Raw genomic sequence first — 21,763 nt, 5'->3', positions numbered from 1 at the left:
AGAAGAGGAAGGGGGGAAATCTGCGCCGAAAATCCACTTCGGAACTTCATCAGAACAGTGAAATTGCTTTTATGCAACCAGTGATCGGTGGTGAGAGAGGGTAATGGGCTGGATAATGGAGGCGCACCAAATAAAGCCCCAGAAGAATGGACAAACATCTGGAGCCTTCGTATGGTTAGGCGCATCGAAAATCCGTTATCGGGGAAAATGGTAAAATATGGTCCATATACTAAAAGTAGTACTATTAATGTCGACATATCGTCGTGTTCGCAGGTTCGCAGCCTACAGGAGACCTGGCGCAGCATTAGTCTAGCGATATACTGGCGACCGTAAGTGAGTAAATGCACTGCATTATTAGTGCATCAATTAGAAATGCAGTTTGTCAACGTCGTGTAATACTTGTAACCCCGTCCTGCTCTCTTGGTCCTCACCCTCTACGGTCCCAGAAAACTGCACAGGTGGCAGCACGTGCATGGGACCGACATGGAGGCACATTATTGTGTTCTACTTCACCCATTTACACACTCAAGCGAACGTGAGCTACGGCAGCAGACGGTGGCAAGATTGACGGAGCAATAATGGAAGAACATCTGTAGCGAACCCCAGGTCCAGATGGCTGGCAGATAATTTGTGACAGAAGATGTACATAGCACAACGCGTATGACAAACGAATGGCAATCACTCAGTAGAGTAGAGACCGGTGCCCCCTCCTCGGGCTTGTAGAAGTAAGAAAACTAATGAGCAGCAGCAGCAGCAGCAGCAGCAGTAGGAATAGGCATACGAACCGATATGGTTCATAGGATTTGCCCAGCCATAATTTGGTGACCTGTCGGTGATGCGATCGGAGGAGCGAGCTGCTGGTCTGCAGGGTTCACGGTCTGCCGGAGTTCCCCACTTATGGGCAAAACGGGATTGTCAATCCTTGTAGGGGAGGCAAGATGATGATACAAAACGCTTATACGGCGACACATCTTGCTGACACAATAGCACCCTGATACAGGTACTGCGCGACTCCACGATGCACAATCTTGGGATGATGATAATCTCTAAACTGTCCCTTACCAAGTCGGGGAGTAGCGCTCAAATTTCTGCCAATGTAGTTGAAATCGTTCCCGATGAGCAGAACCAAAACCAATCACTTCTCTTCTCTCACCTCTGCACTTCTCGGCAGCATCAGCAATTTTGGGACCGCGAAGCATGAGATGTCATGCAGCGTTAGCAGCGCCAGCGCGCTAAGCGATAGAAGTTCATTTCACGCTTCAAATGGGCAACTAGCGCACCGCGCACCAATTGTTCACCATCCCGGCGCCCCCCCCCCCCCCCCCCTTGCCCGCCTAAGCGTATGATAAACTTTGCCGACTTCTCCAGCAACCCAAAAGTACTGCGCACACTTGGAAGAAACTGATTATTAACGCTCCGATGGCGGCCGAGATGCCTCTGCCATGGTAATGCTCGCGAAAAGGGGGGGTCGCCGCCGCTGCCGCCCCTGATTTGATGACGATTAATTTGCAAATTTGCGGTTGTTACGGTTGTGCGCACTTCGAATGTCACCTCCCTGTGGGGGGGAGGCCTGGGAATAGCGGAGGTAACCGTGGTAGTTGTTGGAGAAACGGTTCACACCTTGACGACGATTCGTCGTTGCCTCCGCTCCTTCCGCCCCGACGGAAAACGGACGTTGCGCGGTTCCGGAGTGTCGGTTCGCGTTTCATCATCACCAAACGTCGCTGGAGAGCGCTACTACCGTTCTCACCGGGTGCGCAAATTTGGTATTCGTGACCGGGCACTCATCGTGGTGGTGACCATCTGGGCGGGCGCAGGTCTGCGCGCTCGCGCATGTGACCCCGCGAAAAAAAAACAAACGTGAGGTGCCAAATGATTTTGGTTCCGATTTTTGTGCTCCAGCAGGGGACGGGGCACGGCGGGGAACCAATCGAACCGAATTCGCGTCATTCCGGGGATCACGTGGAACGGGTTTGGTTGGTCCATTCCGCGGTTGGTGGTTTATTATTAGGCAGGTGTGTGTGAGTGTGTGTGGGTTTTTTTTTTCGCGCGCTGTGCCTCGTGAAGTGGTTGTGTGCCACCGCTGGAGTGGCCTACAGCCTCTTAGCGAACACTCTCCTCCCGAAAGACACAATCTGCGCTCGTTTCGTTAATTAAAAAAGAATCACTTATCTCGCGACGCGTTTGCGATTAAATAAAATTAAATCCCAGTCACGTGGTCGCGTGATTAATGGGATGAAGATGGTGGCGATGGCTTACTGGCGCTGCTGCTGCTGCTGTGCTCATCATGGGAAGAGGCTTCCTCACTCGTTGCCGCTCGCGTTTCGTTTTGAGACACGCTCGCGACACGCTTGCCTCTGCGAGACGGGGACAAAAATAAACGATCCGTTAAGCCGGTCCACGGTGCGGACGGGACCGGTAAAATGCGAACCAGCCAGCTAGCACGGCGATGGACGAAAACATCGGACATTGCTCCTATAAATACTGCCACACAGACACATTCACACAGTGCTGCTTCCGATGGTTTCTCTCTTTCGGGTACTTTGGAACGAACCGCGTTGCAAAATTTCTTCTGAATCGTCACCAGAGGGAAAGCCGATTTTCCATCAGCAGCAGCAGCAGCAGCAGCAGCAGCAGCAGCAGCAGCACCACGATGCAATTGTGTGGTTCTATGTTTGGAATGGGCCGCACATACACACACACACACCGCACACCCGCAAATGCCACACATTCCTTGGAGTTAATCTTGCGTGGTTAACACCCTGCACCGTTGCATGCACCGTAATGTTATGAAACCGGCGAGAAAGTGCATTCAAAACATTGCGCTCGTCATGGCGGTCATCGATCGGTCATGCTCAGGAGGACTGTGAGGGTGGTGGGTGGATGTATCGTAAACATCATCATTACTGTGACCTTTGTTTGAATCCGGTGTAAGGAGCATTAGGAGGCACAGTCCGGGAGACTTTGCTATCGATCGATCGTTTCCAGAACCGGCGCGAAGCGTTATGCAAGCCAAACCCATCACCCACCCCTCCCCCCCCAAGGGACTGAGAACCCTGCCTCTGTAATGCCAATAATGGTGACACAAAACAGCAAGACAGAAAGAGGGACAGAGAACGAAGGCTCGGCCGCGGATGAAGGGCCACACATTATTCGCGATGAGATATTATGATGAGTAGTAGTCGCCAGGGAGGCCCCGTCCCCCTGGCCACCTTTCTACTGGGCTTTTTGACGCCAAATAGCTATGCAAATTAGGCAGTTATAATTATGCCTACTGTCACACTGCCATTGGCCGATCGCGGTAATTGATACGGAGTGTAATTGATTATCCTTCTTAATTATAATGCCATCATCTTTATACCGAGCGTGTGTGTTGTGTGTGTGCTCTTGTGTTGGCAGAATGATTGGATTACCGGTAGAGTTCACGAGTTGTAATGAATATGTGGACGGATAAGCTGTTTAATTACATACTTACACTGAAGAGTACCGGGCTCATCAAAGGGCAAAGATACATGCGAATGTTGAGTAAAAAAATTACCATTTTATCAAAATATTTCAACTTAGGATCAATGGGAATGTGTGCTCTATGACATACAGTCAGTCCTAATAGTTAATAACCATGTGCTCTGCATCATGGCTTATAGTGAATCAGGATAACATATTTACTTATAGATAGGATTCTATTTCTATGCGTGTGCAGCAGAAAATTCCATTTTTAACAAAAGGAATAACAACAATAGTTACTCACTAAGAGTATAATATTCGTTTAGGCAAACAAAATCGAAGTTATCAACTCAAAGAGTCAAGGGCCCTTTTCTCTTTCTACAGAATAACGACAATAGGTCATATGGCCATTGAAAATTATCAATCTCAATTCCACTAACAATTTCTGAAGAATTATGAAAATCTATAGGGTTTGTAGCTTTGAAATGCACTCTCTTTTACCTATTCTGCACAAAAAATACACAACATCTATAGCTAAATAAACCGAAAATGACCATAAGAATCCTTCTCACAAGATATTAAACCAACAAATTATCAAAAATCATCGTTGGTACCAGCATGTGGTCACCGACTGTAAACGCACCACAAATAGTGATTTGGCATGTGATCACAAAACCAACATGCATACGGGCACAAAACGGTCGGAACGGAACGGAAGAGAGGAACATAAACGCTCCCCCTCCATAAAATGGTGCGATACCGAGATGCAGCAGCAAACCCCTTTTTGCCGAGAGGAACGATCCTCCTCTTCGGTCGATTTTGCGGTCAGTTAGTTTCAATTAATCAACCACAATGCGGGATACTTCCGCCTCCCAACCGTCCCTCTCCCCTTCGGCGTCTCGAGTGCTCTAAAACCATCGGCATTAGCGGCGATTTCTTGAGCACTCGAGTAGTGTACGTACACTTCTCGATGGTCCACTTGGTCTCGATTAATAAGTGAGCGAGCGGAGCAAGGGAAAACGATGATGATGATGATGATGGCGGTGAGGGACTCACATTTTCCGCCAAATGCATTAGATAGCGATCAGAGCGCGGTTCGGCGTGCATACAATCAATTATGAGCGTACTTCTTCTTCTTCTCTTCAGTGGCCGCCGTTGTGAATGCATCCATGGAATGTGCATCCAGGAAAAAAAAACTCTCAACCAAGATTGCATTTAGCCTCTTTTAGCACAATCTCTGAGAGAAACTAGTACCGATGGAAGGGGACTAACTAATGAAATGTACTTCATCGTGTGAGGTATACATGGAAATGTATGTTTAATTATCATAAAACCCTTTCGGCATGGGGGTCGGTCCATTACTTGGAATTGGCAATTTTACAAATCAATCTCTCGTGCAAAATGGCATTTCCGGTTGAAGTGTCCACTTAACCAATGGAGCTTATGCTGAGTGCATGTGCATGTTATGACAAAAATGAGGAACATAAACAAAACGCACGGCATTCAAAGTGCGGACGCCGGAAGTGCTAACGATCCGAGTTGCCGAGAACAGTTTCTTTCTCTCTTTTTCCTTTTATTTATGTTCCAGCATCATTCGACTGCCCCCGTTATGTCGCATTCCGTCGCAGCATGAACTGCCACCACGATAAGTACAGCAAAAACGCAAACGTACCAGGATTTCCAGCAGCGAACAGACAACGCTACATGCTCACGCAGCATTAATTCTGACTTGGTGCTTACTGACCGAATGAACGAATGGGGAACGAAGTTCTTTTAGTACCGCGCACCGGGTATTTCTCTACGGTGTGGGGAAAAAAATGGAAAGCGTTTCTTCCTGTTTCTTTTTTGCAGGCCAGCAACTCGCGCGCGCATGAATGAATCCGTTTCCCATAAATACGCCAACAAATTTAACGGCACATACAAGCGCTACCGAGGCGACTCGATTACAACGACGGCAACAACGGTGCAACGTGGGCTATCATCTCGTTCGTTCGCACATTCGTGTGACTTCCTTCCGATTCCACCGGTGCTAACGTGTGCACATCGGCACCGGGATAACGCGCGGCCGTGTGAAACTCGTGGCCGAGCAGACACACTCCAAACAAACAAAAAACCAGCGAGAAAAAAATGGGAAACAAAGTAGCCCAAGGATGTTTGCCGCATGGCTGTGCCCTTGATAGGAAGCCTTACACAGTAGCCGGCCCGGGGAGGAAATGTTGGATTAGAGTTGGCTACTTAGCGACGCTGAGCTGCAGAAGTGCATCACCGACCCGTCCCCGTGCGAAACAGTGCCAAGGTATCTGCTCTTTATATCCGCCAGCGAGATAACCCAAATCGGTTGCTCCGGGAATGTTAAGAACAAATAATAACAAAAAAATGTAGAAACCCCCTTTTTCTTTCTTCATTCCGTACGATAGAAAGTAGGACGGTGCACGTGCACTTATCTGTACGCGCGCGCGTGTGTGTGTGTGTGTGTGCTGTGTTGTGCTGAAGTAGCATAAAACCAAATAGAATCTCCAGAAGTCGGTTTCTGCTTCTCGCGACAAAAAAATCCACCGTTGGTACCTCCACTTCTCTCTCTCTCTTGTATGGTCCCCCTGTTATGTTGCTAAGTATATGTAACAGTCGCCAACTACGACTACTCTTCTTGGCGAGCGACACTCCTCGCACGGGTCGCAGGGTCTCTGCTCAGAGGAGTTTCGCAATAATTATAGAAATTTCCGGTTCACTTCGATTCACCGCGTATGCACAACACACGCCGTGGTCCCCGCACCGGCTTCGACAGCTTCATGCACTCGAAGGCGGCCACACGAACACAGACGCTCGGGGCTCGTGGAGCATATATTTTATGTCGCTGCTTCGTCTGCTGCTCGCGTGGTGGCGGTGCACACCACGCGGCTTTTGAGCTGACACGGCTGGGAAAGATCAGGTTTCTGTGGCGACAGCACCAACCCGATGCCCCGACGATGCGCTAGGCACACTGAGGATCATTACACTCTTGGCATGTGAAACTGCCGGCAGAGCGGGTGCAATTCGTAAATGCTGTCGGTAAATGGGACTCCAAGACACATTATGCCACCCATTTTGCCAGCATAAGAAAACAAGGTTGAGTAAAAGACGGGTAAAAAACAAAACGTTTTACTTTTTTTTTATGATAAAAAGAACCATTTTCACGCTCGCACCAGCATTGCGGCAGTAGTTCGGGGGAGCGACCAGCATAAGGACCGCGACGGGGCCCGTGATCATTGGTCGCCAGATGAAGAAGAAACAGCCGGTCGGGTGTTTTGCTGGCGGCGATCCTCCTTGTCCTCCTCCTCCTCATCGTCGTCGTCGTCGTCGTTGGTGTAGGATTCCCCCCCAAAGGCAGTGAAACCAGATTCCGGGCCAGCTCACATGACCGAAACCGACGCGACAACCAGGCGAAGGCGACGACGTCGACGGCGGTTGGTGGCTGCTGCTGCTGCTGCTGCTGCTAAGTCTCAGGCTATGCGCGCCCTCCCCGGCCTTCAACACACAACCACCCTCTCCCACATGGAGGACACACATACATTTCGCTTCGTTTCTTGCGATTTTCTTCTGCGTTTTGTTTGCTCTGCTCCTCTTGTGCACCTCTTTCGATGCCTTTTTTCGCAGGAGCATCAAAACCGTGCTGGTCCGGACAGGCAGACAGGCAGAACGTTCTGCTGACCGGCCGCTGGCATGGATCGATGCACCACGAACCACACACAGCATAAGATCATGGCACCTTGGCGAGCAGAGCGAGTATATACCGTGCATGGCTGGGCGCGCAGATGATTCAGCGCTGGGTTGCCAATAAGGTGTCTGGTACCTCCTTCTCGGCGTGTGTGAGTGTGTGGAAGGCAAGGCGGCCGTTCTTATCGCAATCCAAGCCTCCGGGCGGGGTGGTGCAAATCCGACTAAACCTAAACTCGCCAAAGCCCCCTTCCCTTCCGGGAAACAAACAGCAATCGGTGGCAAACCAACTTTCTTATCAGAAATCTAGGTCGGGGAATAGATAAAGAGCCGAGTGGATATGCTGGCGTAAATACCCTGTCCGGTCGTGCGTTTTCAAGATGTTTGCATTCGGCGATCGCTGAACGGACCACCGGGGCGGGGGGCTCGAGACGATCGAGAGCAAATCCGTGGCGTGGCCAAACCACCAACCGCGATTCTTCGCGATGGCGTGGCGACAAAGGTGCAACCTTGAAATAGCGCGGCCACCTCAGAAGATGAAGAAGCAGACGAAGCAGAAGATGAAGGTGGACATGTAAGGCAACAAATTCGTAGCTGGTTCACCCACATGATCGGATCGGAGGCGGAGACTCGAGAGGGTAGAGGTTGCCTCAAGGATCGGATGCCCGGGGCTACTACACGCGAGGAATAGATCTTAAAGGGTGGGGGATGGGGGGGTCGCCGGCGGCCGTCTCGCCGTGATGCGTCACTTACCTTCTTTCGTGTGTTGCTGCTGCTTGGCGTTGTTCGGTGGCACCGTGTTGTTACCGAGCCCAACTCCACCACCACCACTGCCACCAACACTTCCACTTCCCATACTGCCACTTAATCCCACCATCCCACCCATCATCACGTTGTTTCCGCCACCACCTCCTCCTCCTCCACCAACACCACCACTAGCATTCACACCACTGCTCCCACCGCTGCCACCGGTGCTCGGTTGGTTTTTATCTACGTTGCAATACATTTTCACTTAAACTTTACACTAATCACACACACACGCACACGCGGGCGCGCACCCATACACGGGGCCTTGTGAACGCACGACACCAGAAGGGATGACACTTGGGCACCTCTTTTGGGACCTTGGAGAATGCCGCGGCTTTCCGAACACAAAAAAAAACACCTCCTTTCCTCCCCGATTCCACCCGATGCACGGAAAAGATTCACTGCTGAGAGGACAGGCAGAGAAAAAAACAATCATTAATCTGCAATTCCAGCGGCCAGTCCCAACCAAAACACGCCGATGCACTTGATGAGCCCCCCGGCCCGTCCCGGCCACAATCACTACCACATGCACGTGCATGCACGCACGCACCACAAACAGGGATGCACCTTCTCGATGCACCAGCAACAGCAACAGCAGCAGGCGATGATCGATGATGAACTGCCCCGCTACTGAAGGGTTGCCAGCACGCACCAGCCACTATCCGAAATTAACGGAAACGAGCGACGACGGTGACGACGGCGACCGCGACCATCTCGGCTTCTTCACGTGAGTGTGTTTTGTTATTCTTTTTGCCTTCGTAGCAGTGCTTCTCGCTCGCACACTCACTCGGTCACGACACGGTTAGCTGCCTCTCGCTTCCGTTGCTCTCGTTACCTCGGCATCGATTCTCGAGATTCGAGGTTTTCTTTTTCCCGTTTTCCACCCAGCAGCCGGACGACCGTTTTCGCTGGAACTGCTTTTCTGCTGGTGCTGGTGCTGGCACTGCTGCTGTTGCTGCTGTTGTTGGCGACGACACCTTTGCGAAGAGCCCTCCTCTTGGCGGAAGCGAACATAAACCTGTCACACACCCGGTCGTTCGCTGGCCGAGCCCCAGTACCCTCTCGTTTGAACAGCAGATCCGGTGGCCCTGGATCGACGCGTATGCCCCCACCCGTGTGGACGATCGATCACCTGACACACACGCACCGGCAGCACCTTTGCGGTCGAAAGTTACGGTCCCCACGGCTTTGACCTCGCGGCCAATCGCACTCACCACTGCACTTTGCGTTCGGCCAGCAGACGACGATTTACGACGAGCAGCCGTAGCCCACGGTGGCGGATGCCATCGCCCTAGGAATGGCCAGCACTCGTCAAATTGTCGTCCTCTTGCGCACCTGCGGACACCTACCAGGGATGGTTTTGCAGGGGAGTCCTTCTTCCGGTAATATCCGACGCAGCGATTCACGGGGCGCTGCTACAGCCGCTCGCGAAGTCAGGACAGCATCCTGATGACCGTCCAAAAGAACGCGAATTGCCTGCAGAGCACAGTATGCAATCGAACACATTTTGGAGCTGTCATGCCGCACGATTTTTTATACAGCTTGTGTGTGGTGGTGAAAGGTAACGTCACTGCGTGCGTTAGTAGTGGTGACGGGTTGTGTCATCGCATCGCGGTTGGTAAACATCCCGATTTTCGTGGCGGCGTCGCGATGATAAAATAGTGAATTTTAGCTGCAGAAACCCCAACATCAAACCCATCATCATGAAGAAGGAGGCCGAAGAGGTCCCGGCGCGGCCGTTCAAATTATAAGTATCCATTCGGGGGAGATCAAGACCATGCCACCGTTTGACCGGCAGATTTCGTTCCTTCCTTTACAGCGCACCAAATTCTCAGCCTGACCGGGATTAACTTTGAGCAGAAGAGCATCATCGGTTTCGTGGAGATGACCATCGTGCCGACGAGCGATTGGTTGCCGGTCATTAAGCTCAACTGCCGCCAGTGCCGCATTTACCGGGTCATTCTGAACGACAGCTACGAGTGCGAGTACCACTACTTCGATCCGTTCCAGGACATCTGCCAGGACGAGAAGAAAAACAAATCGCTGGAGTTCTTTTCCAAGTCCCACCTCGATGTCGCTCGCAAAACCGATGCCGATCAGAACGGTGGCGAGCTGGTGGTGATCGTACCGGTGGAGGCAAAGTACCTGATCCGCGAGGGTCGGGGACTGCGGGTGGGGATCGAGTTTTCGCTCGAGAACCCGCACGGTGGAATCCACTTCGTCATACCGGAGGGCGAAGGAACGATGGAAGAGCGTGGTGCGCACATGTTCACGTACGGTCACGAAAACTCGTCACGCATGTGGTTCCCCTGCATCGACAGCTACTCGGAACCGTGCACCTGGAAGCTCGAGTTCACGGTGGACAAAAACATGACGGCCGTCTCGTGCGGCGAGCTGCTCGAGACCGTCATGACACCGGATTTGCGTCGCAAAACCTTCCACTACTCCCTCTCGGTGCCCGTATGTGCACCGAACATTGCGCTCGCGATCGGTGCCTTCGAGATACTGGTCGATCCACACATGCACGAGGTGACACACTTCTGCCTTCCGCACCTGCTACCATTGATGCGTAACACGGTACGCTATCTGCACGAGGCGTTCGAGTTCTACGAGGAAGCTCTCTCGACGCGCTACCCGTTTTCGTGCTACAAGCAGGTCTTTGTCGACGAGATCGATAGCGAGTGCAATGCGTACGCGACGATGACGATCCTGTCGACGCATCTGCTCCACTCGATCGCCATCATCGATCAGACGTTCCATTCGCGTAAAGTGATGTCGAAGGTGGTGGCGGAACAGTTTTTCGGCTGCTTCATCACGATGGAGAACTGGTCCGATGCGTGGCTAGCGCGCGGTATTGCCGAATACCTCTGTGGTCTTCACTCGAAGAAGTGTTTCGGTAACAACGCATACCGTGCCTGGATCCGGGACGAGTTGGCAGAAGTGGTACGGTACGAGGAACAGTACGGCGGTATCATACTGGACTGTAGCCAACCGCCCGCTCCACCGGCCATCTCGAGCATCAACAACTTACCAGCGGCTCCGATGAAGGCATACAACGATAATCCGTTCTACTTTCCCATCAAGAACCTGCACACGATGTCACCGAAGTACATTGTGCTGATGCGCAAGAAGGCTCACCTGGTCATCCGTATGCTGGAGCACCGAATCGGCTTGGAGTTGCTGCTGCAGGTGTTTAACAAACAGCTAGCGCTTGCTTCGAACGCAGCCGGCACTAAAATCAGTGCCGGGTTGTGGGGCCATCTGCTGATCTCGACTAATGTGTTCACGAAGGCCATTTTCACCGTCACGGGCAAGGATATGGCCGTGTTCATCGATCAGTGGGTACGCACCGGTGGCCATGCCAAATTCACCATGACCTCCGTGTTCAACTCGAAGCGTAATACGATTGAACTCGAGGTCCGGCAGGACTGTGTGAACCAGCGGGGAGTCCGAAAGTACGTGGGACCGCTGCTGATTCAGCTGCAGGAGCTGGATGGTACTTTCAAGCACACGCTGCAGATCGAAAATATTATTGTGAAGGCCGACATTACTTGCCACTCCAAGAGTCGGCGAAACAAAAAGAAGAAAATCCCGCTCTGTACCGGCGAAGAGGTGGATATGGATCTTACCATCATGGCGTAAGTGTCGGTGTCAGTGCCCGCTTTCGAAGAACGTATCCTATTAAATCGGTTTTATTCGTTTTAGTGAATCCCCGGTGCTGTGGATACGGCTCGATCCCGAAATGACCCTACTTCGCTCGGTCAACATTGAGCAGCCGGACTTTCAGTGGCAGTTCCAGTTGCGCCACGAGCGCGATGTGACCGCTCAGCTCGATGCGATTCAAGCACTAGAGAAGTACGCCACTCCACAGGCTCGCCTTGCGCTTACCGATACGATCGAGAACGAACGTATCTTCTACGAGGTGCGCTGTCAGGCAGCCCTTTGCCTTACGAAGGTGGCAAACGCCATGGTGACCTCCTGGCAGGGTCCACCGGCAATGCTGACGATATTTAAAAAGTTTTTCGGCTCCTACAGTGCGCCTCACATCATACGACAGAACAATTTTACCAACTTTCAGCACTATTTCCTCCAAAAAACGATCCCCGTCGCAATGGCTGGCTTACGTACGGCACACGGTATCTGTCCACCGGAGGTGATACGCTTTCTGCTCGATCTTTTCAAGTACAATGACAACTCCAAGAACCACTACTCGGACAACTACTATCGCGCGGCACTCGTGGAGGCACTCGGCAACACGATCACGCCCATCATCTCCGTCGTGCACCAGGGTCGAGCGCTTTCATCGGAGAACCTGTCGGCTGATGCAAAGTAGGTTCCGTCGCACGAGCATGAATGAAAAAGGGCGCGTTAATATGTTTCCTTACTTCTCTGTTTTTAGGCTTGTACTGGAGGAGGTTACACGGATTTTGAATCTAGAAAAGCATCTACCGTCGTACAAGTACACGGTTTCGATTGCTTGTCTGAAGGTTATTCGGAAGCTACAGAAATGTGGTCATCTGCCGACGAATCCGAAGATCTACCGTAGCTACGCAGCGTACGGCCAGTACATCGATGTGCGTCTGGCCGCGATGGAGTGTTTGGTCGATTACGTAAAGATCGATGGTCGGTGGGAGGATTTGGAGCATCTGATCGAGCTGCTTGAGACGGATCCGGACCCAATGGCACGCCATCAGCTAGGCCGCCTGTTGATCGATGCGATGCCGTTCGATAAAAGCAATCGGCATCGGTTAGATCGCGAGGAACTGGCGTTGCGCATTTTCGACAACATGAAGTAAGTATAATCACGTGGTCGATGATACTTGAAATCAATAAATTTCACCTTTCCCTTTTGCAGTACCAAACTTTCGCACGACACGAAGCTGCGGTGCGATATGGTGGATCTCTATTACGCCCTGTACGGTACTCGAATGCCCCAGTGTTTGACGAATCAGGAGTTAGGAAATCTGTTGCGTGTCCACAAACAGAGCTTCGGTAGTTCGAACCGTAACAGTCGACGTGCTTCTCCGTCGACGGATGAAATCGAGCTCGGGCCGTATTGTGTGCCGAAAAGGGAACGCTCCCATACACCGGATCCCGTCGATCGAAAGGACTCATACGATGTACCTCGCATTAGCACAAACTCACAGCCAACGGCAACGGCCGCGAAAAGTCGCGAGGTTTCCCCATTTACCGAGGATCTCCGTCGGCAGGAACGCGAAGAAAACGAGCGTGTTGCGCGCGAGAATCAAATCATCATCGAAACAATGGAGGCCAGCATTAAGGCGGAAGCGATTGAAAACGAAAGCAAAGCGACGAATCCGAATGTCCCTTCCGGGCCGCCACCAATTCCTGCCCCGTCGGTTAAGGAAGAAATTATCGACCTGGATGATACGGATACACCGACGAGCGCACACGAGGGACAACCAGCGGCAAAGAAGATGAAGTCAGAGTTTTACTCCGATAATTCTATTTCGCTTCCTGGCATCAACACGGGTAGCTCGCAACCGGCCGGACCGACCGGGTTCGAGCCCGGTATGTTTGGATCACTGGCCAGTGCTAAGATGAGTGGCGATCTATCCGATCCAAACACTTCGAAAACCGACGGATCCAAGGTAGAGTACCCTTTATTGTATCCTGCCGTTCGCATTGCTCTTCAATGGTTTGTTCTTGAATTTTGTTTTAGAAGAAGAAAAAGAAGGACAAGAAAAAGCATAAACATAAGCATAAGCACAAGCACAACAAGGACAAGGACCGGGATCGCGACCGGGACAAGGATCGTGAGCGGGACAAGAGCAAAGAGAAGGAAAAGAAGGATCCGAATATTGTGCGCGTGATCAGGGAGGAGACTCAGGAAACCCTCAGCTCGGCCGATAGCTCCAGCCGGGACAGCAATCCGACAACGGTCGATTTGACGTTGTAACTGGGTGGCTTATTTTTCTTTTCTGCATACGTTATCTTTAAAATGTAGATAAATTACTAAATAAAAATCCACAATTCAAACGACCAACACGCTTTTAATTTTTGAAATTATCTGCAATTCACATAAAGGGCGCTTTCCATACAACAAGAGCTAGCATTTTTACGTTAATTATGAATTCCAAAGAGGGCGGGAAGTGCCACCACCACATCGGCAGTTTGACAGGAGGAAAAAAAGTAGAAAACCGTAAACACGTGCGATCGTTGCCGGCAACCAAGTTGTGCTTCGTCTCCGGATTTTGCCAGATTTTCCTCGGATTTTCCTCGGATTTTGCTTAAAAAGGATCCGAAATCCACCCCAGCCATGACGTGCGTAGGAAAGGAGAACAGTTTCCTGATATACAAGGGCAGCAACTTCCTCAAGCAGCGCCTTCTGCTATCGACATTGAGCGGCAAACCGATCGAGGTGCGCGAAATACGATCGCTCGACGAGACGAACCCCGGTTTGCAGGGCTACGAAATGAGTCTTCTGCAGCTGCTGGATAAAGTGACGAACGGAACACGCACCCGGGTGGATCGGGATGGGTGTTCGTTTCTCTACCAACCGGGCTTGCTGGCCGGCGGAATCATAAACCACGATTGCGATCCCGGACGAGGAATCGGCTACTACCTGGATGTGCTGCTGGCGCTTGGACCGTTTTGCAAAAATCCGTTGCAGGTCACACTGACGGGAGTGACCAACAGCAAGGAGTGCCCGTCGGTCGATCACATCAAAGCATCCGCAGTGCCCACGTTGAAGCGATTTCTGCTGGTGGACGATGGGTTGGAATTGAAGATTCTGAAACGCGGTATGATGCCGGATGGTGGTGGGGAGATTACGTTTCGCTGCCCGGTTCGCAAACAGTTGAAAGCCATTCAATGCACCAAACAATCGATGGTCAAACGGATACGTGGCACTGCCTACTGCTGTAAAGTGAGTCCCGCCATGGCAAACCGAGCGGTTGAGCATGCGAAAGGCGTGATGCTTAACTTCCTGCCCGACGTCTACATCAATACCGATCAGCACAAGGGTAAGCGGTCCGGCAACAGTCCCGGTTACGGTATCAATCTGGTAGCGGAAACAACCGACGGTACCTTCTTCGCCGCGGAAGCCCTCTGCAAAACGATGGATCAGGTAAGTACAACAGCTGCTCATTGATTGCTGACAAGACGTTAACATTCATCTCAAACCGTTGTCATCTTACAGCCAGGCAACCCTTCGATACCAGAGGATGTGGGACGGGATGCGGGCATGCGACTGCTCGACGAGGTTTATCGTGGCGGATGCGTCGATTCCGCCTTCCAGTGGCTCGTCGCTCTCTACATGGCGCTAGCCCAGAAGGATGTTTCCAAGTTTCTCATCGGGCCGCTGTCTCAGTACACGATCTACTTTCTACAGCATCTACGGGAGTTCTTCGGTATTACCTTCAAACTAGAGAATGCCGTCGAAGACGAGTCGGACGAGCTGATTGATGGCGATGAGCTTGCAGGATCAAACAAGGTGACGCTCACATGCGTCGGAATCGGTTACAGCAACTATAGCAAGCGCGTAAACTGAGTGCGATTCCTCATGGAAATAAAGGTCGATTGATAAGTAACAACACGTTTATTAACGAACAGGACTACCCTTCCGCAGCTCATCATTTCTCTTTCTGCAACGAAGGCGAAAGGTTCCGGCCCAGCACGTTCTCTTTGTACACGAGTTTCTCGACGTGCGTCGCATCCTTTAGCCGCTCCTCCTGCGTGATACGTTCCGCTCGTTTCTCCTGAATGGAGGCTGCAAATAATGAAGCACAGTAAGGTCACACAGATCCGGGGAGGGTCCTCATTCATAAGCCTACCGCTGTACGGAGTGTACTTGTCCGAGAGAAGGCTCTCGATGTTGTATCCGATCACGCCGACTACCGCCGCTACGGGGAGGGTGATGTACGCGGCGTTTGAACGAAGGAATTGCATGATCAAGGGCCACATCTTGCTGCTGGGCGGCACCGGTTGTGTCGGGCGGACACAAAATAACACAAATTAATAGATACTGGAGGAAAGAAGTACTCGCTAGAACTCGCTTTTGGATTTTTGCCGGGAGTCTCCCAAGTACAAAAGTGCGCCATAAAGCAGGTGAAAAATGCACTTTTGTCCAGCAAACCGCAGTATGACATGTCGTAAAAATGGCCTCGAATCGGTTGAAAATAGCATTTTGAGAAGATCGCGGAAAATTCGCTGTGTTGTCCTTTTATGGACGAGAGACAAACCGTCAATCACTCTGGAATGATGAATTAAAAGGGAAAATACCTAAACAGCTAGTCATAAAGCCAGAAATCGGGAACAGTTTGACTTTAAGCACAAGCGCGATTCAACTTCAACGAATAAACGGATCGAGGAGTCGAAAGTTCCGAGAAACGCACCTCGGAATTTAAACGACGAAGCAATTGCCACAGTGATGGTCGATAAAATATGAGCATTTTGTGCCTAAAAAAGGGAAAATATGCGTAGAATTCCAAATTTCCACCAAAAAATGGGCTGCGTGGCACTGTAGTAATGTTTTTCTGTTCCGAGTACGCTCCGTGAAATTGCGTTAAAAATGAGAATTTTTTAGGTTTCTTGGACAATTTGATCAAGATAAAGGTGATATGAGTGAATTCAAGTCGTTTCCCAATTCCCGCCTTCGTTTTCTTTGCAAATGTGGGTCGGAAAACTGTAAGAAACTTGGAGAATCGCCGAGATTCACAAAGAGACCGAGCTGAAACCCGAGGATGAAAGCAGGTAAAAGGATTCTAAATCCTTTTACAACACCACCGGAACCAACTCAAAGCCAATCCCAGAGTGTACAGAAGTCTGCGGCCGAGATTCGGGTGTCTGGAAAGGTAACCTTCGGAAACCGGCAAGCTTTAAGGATCGTGATTATGCAAGGATCTGTTGCACTAACGATCGAATTCTCCTTCCAGCAATCACCACGACAAGATCTCCTGCAATTAAGAGTACGGATAAATAGCCTAGATAATAACTACTAACAGAAGCGAACAGATTGCAAAGTTGAAGAAAACACTTTTTGCGTAGTAGCCTTTTGTTCCGCGTTATCCAATCGTGCGTTCGTGTTGCTCCCTGATTTCGCCAAGATTCCTTCCCCAACTGCCCGGGTAAGTGTAGCATGCGTGGAGGGGCTCGCGAAGGAGTCTTTGCTGACCGAAACTCTTTTTGCAGCCGTCGTGATGGACACCGAGTCCATCACCGAGAGCAGCACCAGCAGCAGCAGCCACGGTAGCACCGGAGGACAACATGGAGCTGGCACCACCACCGTGGCCTGTCTACCCACGGATGTGCTGACCACCATTTTTCTGAACCTGCGGATGCCCGATCTAGCCTCGGTGCGGCAAACCTGTGTGGCCTGGTACGAAATCGTCATTAACAACCGAACGTTGATGAACCGCTTTGTGCTTTCTCTGCGGAACTGTCAGATAGAGGAAGGCTGCGAACAGTGGTCCCTGCTGCTTATCACTCGGAGCACTTTCGAGAAGCTGTGTTTCAAATCATGCACCATCGGTCCTGCAACAGAACTGTGGCAAGCGATCGGTGGAAACGTGGTCGAGCTGACGCTCAATGACTGTACGCTGAACGGCGATACACTGTTCAACATGCTACGCCACATGCGTTCCACCTTGCGCTCGTTGACGCTTAAAGCCACCAAATTTGAGGACCACAGCATTCGCAACGTGACACTGGATTTTCGCCTCGAGCGGCTACACTCGTTGACACTGCGGTCCATCTTTGTGTACAATGAGTTCTTCCATGTCTTCAAACACATCTGCCCTTCGCTCAAGGCACTGAAACTAGCCTTTTCTTCATACGAACACTGGGGTGAACAGCTGGTCGAATTTGTGGCCACGCTACGAGCGACCCTTGATGCAATCACACTCAGCTATACGAAGGTCAGCAGCGGATTGTTGCATCAGCTGGCGCGCATCGAGAGCCTACGGCTACGCAAGGTTTCGTTGAAATCGTGCAGCGAGCTGAAGGAGCGTGACATTCTCGAACTGGCCCGGCTGCAACCGACGATCGTGCATCTGAACCTGGACAACCTCTTCTCGGCCGACGAACAGTTTCTGCGGGCTCTCAGTGCCTTCCTACCGCAGATGAAGCGCATCAAGCTGCGGGTCTCCCGGATCAGTAACCTGCACCAGTCGTTTCTCGCCAATCTCCCGCAGCTGAACTATCTCAAGATCACCGATACCACGCACGTGAAGGGCAACCTGGATTTGAGCGCATACGAAAATGCTTCCCTCGAGAAGCTGTACGTATCGGCAGCCACCTTTTCGCGAAACATTCTACCCCGGTTCTTCGAGCGTTGTCCCAATATCCGCAGCCTGACGCTCTACCAGTGTACGTATGAGAACATTCACGATCTGCAGCTGGCTTTCTCGCACCTGAACGCGCTCGAGTACTTAAACCTGCAGCGTACGTTCGACATCAGCGATAGCTTCTTCAATCGGGACGTCTTCGATACGATCGTGATGCCGTTTGAGCGGATACGCTTCTACCCGATCACGAACCTGCGCCGGCTGTGTTACCTTAACCTCAGCCATTGCCGGGACCTCTCCGATCAGACGCTGATGGCGCTCAGTTTTCCGCTGCTGAAGAAGATCGATTTGCGCGGGTTGCATATCACGGAGGCGGGCATCGCGTCGCTGGTGACCGAGTGTCCGCTGCTTGAGTACGTCCATGTCGATGCGTGCAAGCGTATCTGCGACAATGCGGTGCTGTCGCTGTGTCGCGATCTAAAGCACCTGAAGCTACTGAACCTCGAAAGTTGCAAGATGCTCACGGATCGTTCGATCGAGCACATTTTGCGCCACTGTCGGTGTCTCGTTTGGCTTAACATGATGAGTTGCCCGCAGCTAAGTGACGATGCGAAAGGTCAGCTGAGTGGTTTGCGAACGATACGATCGCTCTACTTGTCGCCCTCTTGAAGTCATGCAATGACTCATCGGTGACATTTATAAATGTAACCGGAACACACACCGATACGCTTAGCTACTGTTTCGTTTTGAGCTTAACGTATTGCTGTTATTTCGGGCGAAAGGTGCAGGAGAACATCATCAACCGTCATGGAGAATCGGATTTGGGACAGCGGAGAAAATCATGCAACACCTAGTTCAATTGTAATTATGGACATCAGAAAACACGACACACATCTAAGACATAAATATATGTATACAAATATATATATATTTTTGAAGTTCGAGAGATAGCTTTTCGTAGACGCGTTCAATGCAGGAAGGTGTTTTTTCCTTCGCGAGATAAGTAATAAAGTTTGTTTTTCTTTTATTAATGAAACCAATGTTGTTTGCATGAGTGCGCTTTTGAAATGATGATGACCGAAGTGCGAAAAATAAATAAATTTGTAAGGCATTCGAATGTTTCTGAAATGTGTTGGAAAAATGGTGAATCTGGTGAATGATTTCGCAATACTAATCTACATATCCTGCATTCGTACTCTAAATCTAACCAGGTTCTTTTAACTAAATCTGGAAAGGCAAGGAGCTAAGGGAGTTTTACGATGTCCAACGATGCCACTCCTTCGTAAGTGCTAATATTAGTTTCTAATTACTGAGTGAAAACAGCATGACTGTATTTGGGCTACTCACTTAGCCTGTGTTCTCTCATGATTCGACTGAGAAACAGACGGTTGAAATGTAACCCTCCGAGGAGACAGGCCAAGATTAGTATTTGTTCAACAATAGTCAAGGGACCTGGTTCGCTCAACTACAACGTGCTTCGCTAGTGGATTTGGAATAATTTGCCTTGACATACACTCACGCAAGCGTGACCTAATGTAGCATGTATTCGCCTCTATTCCACTCGACCTGATTGTCACACAACAGCCAAGGTAAATGAGTAGAAACGGTGGCAGCAAAACCATTCCTTCAAAGTTTACTGCTGTTCCCTCAGCGCGACATAGTCGTTCCACGTTCGCAAGTAAGACTTTAGAATGTCCTCCATGAGTTGACAAGATGAATAGTTCCAGCGTGTTCCGGAAGGCAAAATAAGGTCCCAGCAGATTGGGATCGTTTAAAAATGCCACTACCGTGAATCCGATGCATCGCAGTACTTATGCATTCGGTAGATGTAGTGACGTCGCTGCGATGTTTGAATCCGGACATAGCAGATTTCGGGCAGGTTTGGCAAACTCTCTAGAGCTCACAGGTTTAGCTAGTTGACCTACTGGTACTCATTGCACGAGGAAACTAACTAAACTTAAAATTAGCTTCCTACTTAATTTACCAACGTGATGAGCATACCTTTTCGATTGGCCAATTACTGAAGTGCTTGAAATAATGATTAAGAAATACTTTTGCTCAAAAACCGACTGCATGTCAGCTCAAATACTTAACTTTCAAAAGACTGTTCGTTACTATCAGTGTTCAACTGAAACAACTGAAGCAGTTATAACGTTAATTATGAGGCGCTCTGGGCGAAGTGGATATGAAATCGTAATAAATCCCGCCACCAAAGGCTTCAAAGGACCGGATGAGAACCTCGGTGACCATTTTCCAGTAATTATTGGAGCACAGTTTGTAATTAAAAACACGGAATTAATTGCATTCTTCAAACGTATTGCAGCCAATCACAGCGTAACACACTTAACTGTGTTAACGTGAAAGCTGGAGCGATGCAGCAGGAAGCAATCATATTGATATTGGCATTTCATATTTTTAATGCAAAAATGTTAACGAACGTGCTCAGAATACACAAACCGTATTGGTAGCCGTAGCTTCTCCATCATCACCGCCATCATCATCATGTCACATGATTACCGTGGCAGTTTGATCAAAGCATCGCTTGCTGGATGAACCGATATGTAGTGGCATTTCCTTGTTCCAAGGATGCAGAAGCAAGGAGCAAGCGAGTGCTTGCTGTAAATTGTCCACATTGTGTGCGTCAAGCACTCGATATGGATTCGGTAAGTGGACGATTCGGTGTAAAACTTTTGTCATATAGATGAAAACTTTCTCCATGCGTATGTTGGCAAGATCGGAGTAACAGATTGAAGGTGGTGCGAGATGCTCGGTGAGGAACTGTGAAACTTCCGATAGGATAACTTTTGGCACTACTATTGGCCAGAAGATGGAAATTGATATGATGAGTAAGAGAGGGTGGAAAGGCTTCATCATGAGGTGCGAAAGCACAACGCTCGATGCTTGCTAATTATTAGAAGATTTACTTTGTACCTGAATGATTTTTGATACTTAAATCCAGCCGCCAAAATCTATTTAATACATGAGAAAAAATTTAAAAAAAGTTTAAAGATATCAAGTTCAATAAATTTAAAATAAACTCCTGGAACTAGCTTTAAGCATTATTCGAAAATACGAATCCACATGTCGGCGTCGAAAGTCAATCTCATCTGCTTCAACTTCGCAAACATCGATTTGGTTAAAAAGTAGTCAAAAAGTTAAAAACCGAAAATCGATGACCGAATCCGTGCTCCGAGCACTCGCAACATGCCCGTGTCTAGCCGCGCAACATAATAGTTTGTGTTTTTTTGTCCCATTCTTTCTTCCTTCGCGTGGCATTGGCCTCCAGCTTTTTTTTATGTGCTTCCGGTTCCGGTGCCATTTTTTAAATGCAAATATTTATCATACACTTTATTCCTACTGTGATGTGGCGCATCGTGTGGCCACCGTTTTTGTGGCCTCCCTGCTTTGCGACACTAACCACTGCCAAGAGTCGCTGCCTCATTTCTGCTACGCTCGACCCCACGGTTGCCCTCTTTACCGTGGGAGTCTTATCGGTTCGAGAGAGTTTTATGTGATGCCAACGCGGACAACTTTTGGGTGGCATCTAAAGGGGGAGAACGCGCGCAATTTTT

General features: G+C 50.0%; 5 protein-coding genes across 9 annotated transcripts in view; 3 read left to right on the top strand and 2 right to left on the bottom strand.

Annotated features, from left to right (window-relative positions):
* The window catches only part of LOC125957319 (cyclin-dependent kinase 14), a 106,715-nt gene extending 97,335 nt beyond the window's left edge, over nucleotides 1-9,380 (bottom strand). The window contains exons 1-2 of one of the 4 annotated variants that reach the window (XM_049689947.1): nucleotides 9,294-9,380; nucleotides 7,891-8,348 (exon numbers count right to left, since the gene is read on the bottom strand). In XM_049689947.1, coding sequence (XP_049545904.1) covers nucleotides 7,891-8,143 — 253 coding nt within the window. In that variant the 5' untranslated portion in view covers nucleotides 8,144-8,348; nucleotides 9,294-9,380. Of the gene's footprint in view, nucleotides 1-7,890; nucleotides 8,349-8,494; nucleotides 8,514-9,158 lie in introns of those variants that run through there. The other 3 variants (XM_049689946.1, XM_049689948.1, XM_049689945.1) reach the window with 3 other exon arrangements.
* Nucleotides 9,381-9,503: 123 nt separating this feature from the next.
* On the top strand, nucleotides 9,504-13,951 carry LOC125957305 (transcription initiation factor TFIID subunit 2). 2 transcript variants are annotated; one of them, XM_049689924.1, is made up of 5 exons: nucleotides 9,504-11,582; nucleotides 11,650-12,273; nucleotides 12,344-12,736; nucleotides 12,800-13,556; nucleotides 13,631-13,951. In XM_049689924.1, the coding sequence occupies exons 1-5, from the start codon at nucleotides 9,829-9,831 to the stop codon at nucleotides 13,862-13,864; spliced, it is 3,762 nt and encodes a 1,253-aa protein (XP_049545881.1). In that variant the 5' UTR covers nucleotides 9,504-9,828; the 3' UTR covers nucleotides 13,865-13,951. The 2 variants fall into 2 exon arrangements, with proteins under 2 accessions (XP_049545881.1, XP_049545880.1); XM_049689923.1 differs by having other exon boundaries at nucleotides 13,628-13,951.
* A 168-nt stretch (nucleotides 13,952-14,119) lies between these two features.
* LOC125957338 (probable RNA 3'-terminal phosphate cyclase-like protein) lies at nucleotides 14,120-15,496 on the top strand. Its single transcript, XM_049689982.1, has 2 exons — nucleotides 14,120-15,034; nucleotides 15,107-15,496. The coding sequence occupies exons 1-2, from the start codon at nucleotides 14,225-14,227 to the stop codon at nucleotides 15,455-15,457; spliced, it is 1,161 nt and encodes a 386-aa protein (XP_049545939.1). The 5' UTR covers nucleotides 14,120-14,224; the 3' UTR covers nucleotides 15,458-15,496.
* Nucleotides 15,487-15,996, bottom strand: LOC125957352 (small integral membrane protein 12-A). Its single transcript, XM_049690003.1, has 2 exons — nucleotides 15,741-15,996; nucleotides 15,487-15,676 (listed from the first exon to the last, which is right to left on the bottom strand). The coding sequence occupies exons 1-2, from the start codon at nucleotides 15,868-15,870 to the stop codon at nucleotides 15,540-15,542; spliced, it is 267 nt and encodes an 88-aa protein (XP_049545960.1). The 5' UTR covers nucleotides 15,871-15,996; the 3' UTR covers nucleotides 15,487-15,539.
* Nucleotides 15,997-16,419: 423 nt separating this feature from the next.
* Nucleotides 16,420-19,221, top strand: LOC125957318 (dynein regulatory complex subunit 6-like). Its single transcript, XM_049689944.1, has 3 exons — nucleotides 16,420-16,760; nucleotides 16,842-17,033; nucleotides 17,098-19,221. Exon 3 carries the CDS (start codon nucleotides 17,106-17,108, stop codon nucleotides 18,858-18,860), a length of 1,755 nt encoding a protein of 584 aa, XP_049545901.1. The 5' UTR covers nucleotides 16,420-16,760; nucleotides 16,842-17,033; nucleotides 17,098-17,105; the 3' UTR covers nucleotides 18,861-19,221.
* Nucleotides 19,222-21,763: the final 2,542 nt, after the last annotated feature.

Source organism: Anopheles darlingi, chromosome 3 (genome assembly GCF_943734745.1).
Source record: "Anopheles darlingi chromosome 3, idAnoDarlMG_H_01, whole genome shotgun sequence".
Taxonomy (NCBI): domain Eukaryota; kingdom Metazoa; phylum Arthropoda; class Insecta; order Diptera; family Culicidae; genus Anopheles; species Anopheles darlingi.
The sequence above is the reverse complement of the archived record's forward strand: the minus strand, read 5'-3'. Positions and strand labels throughout refer to the sequence as shown.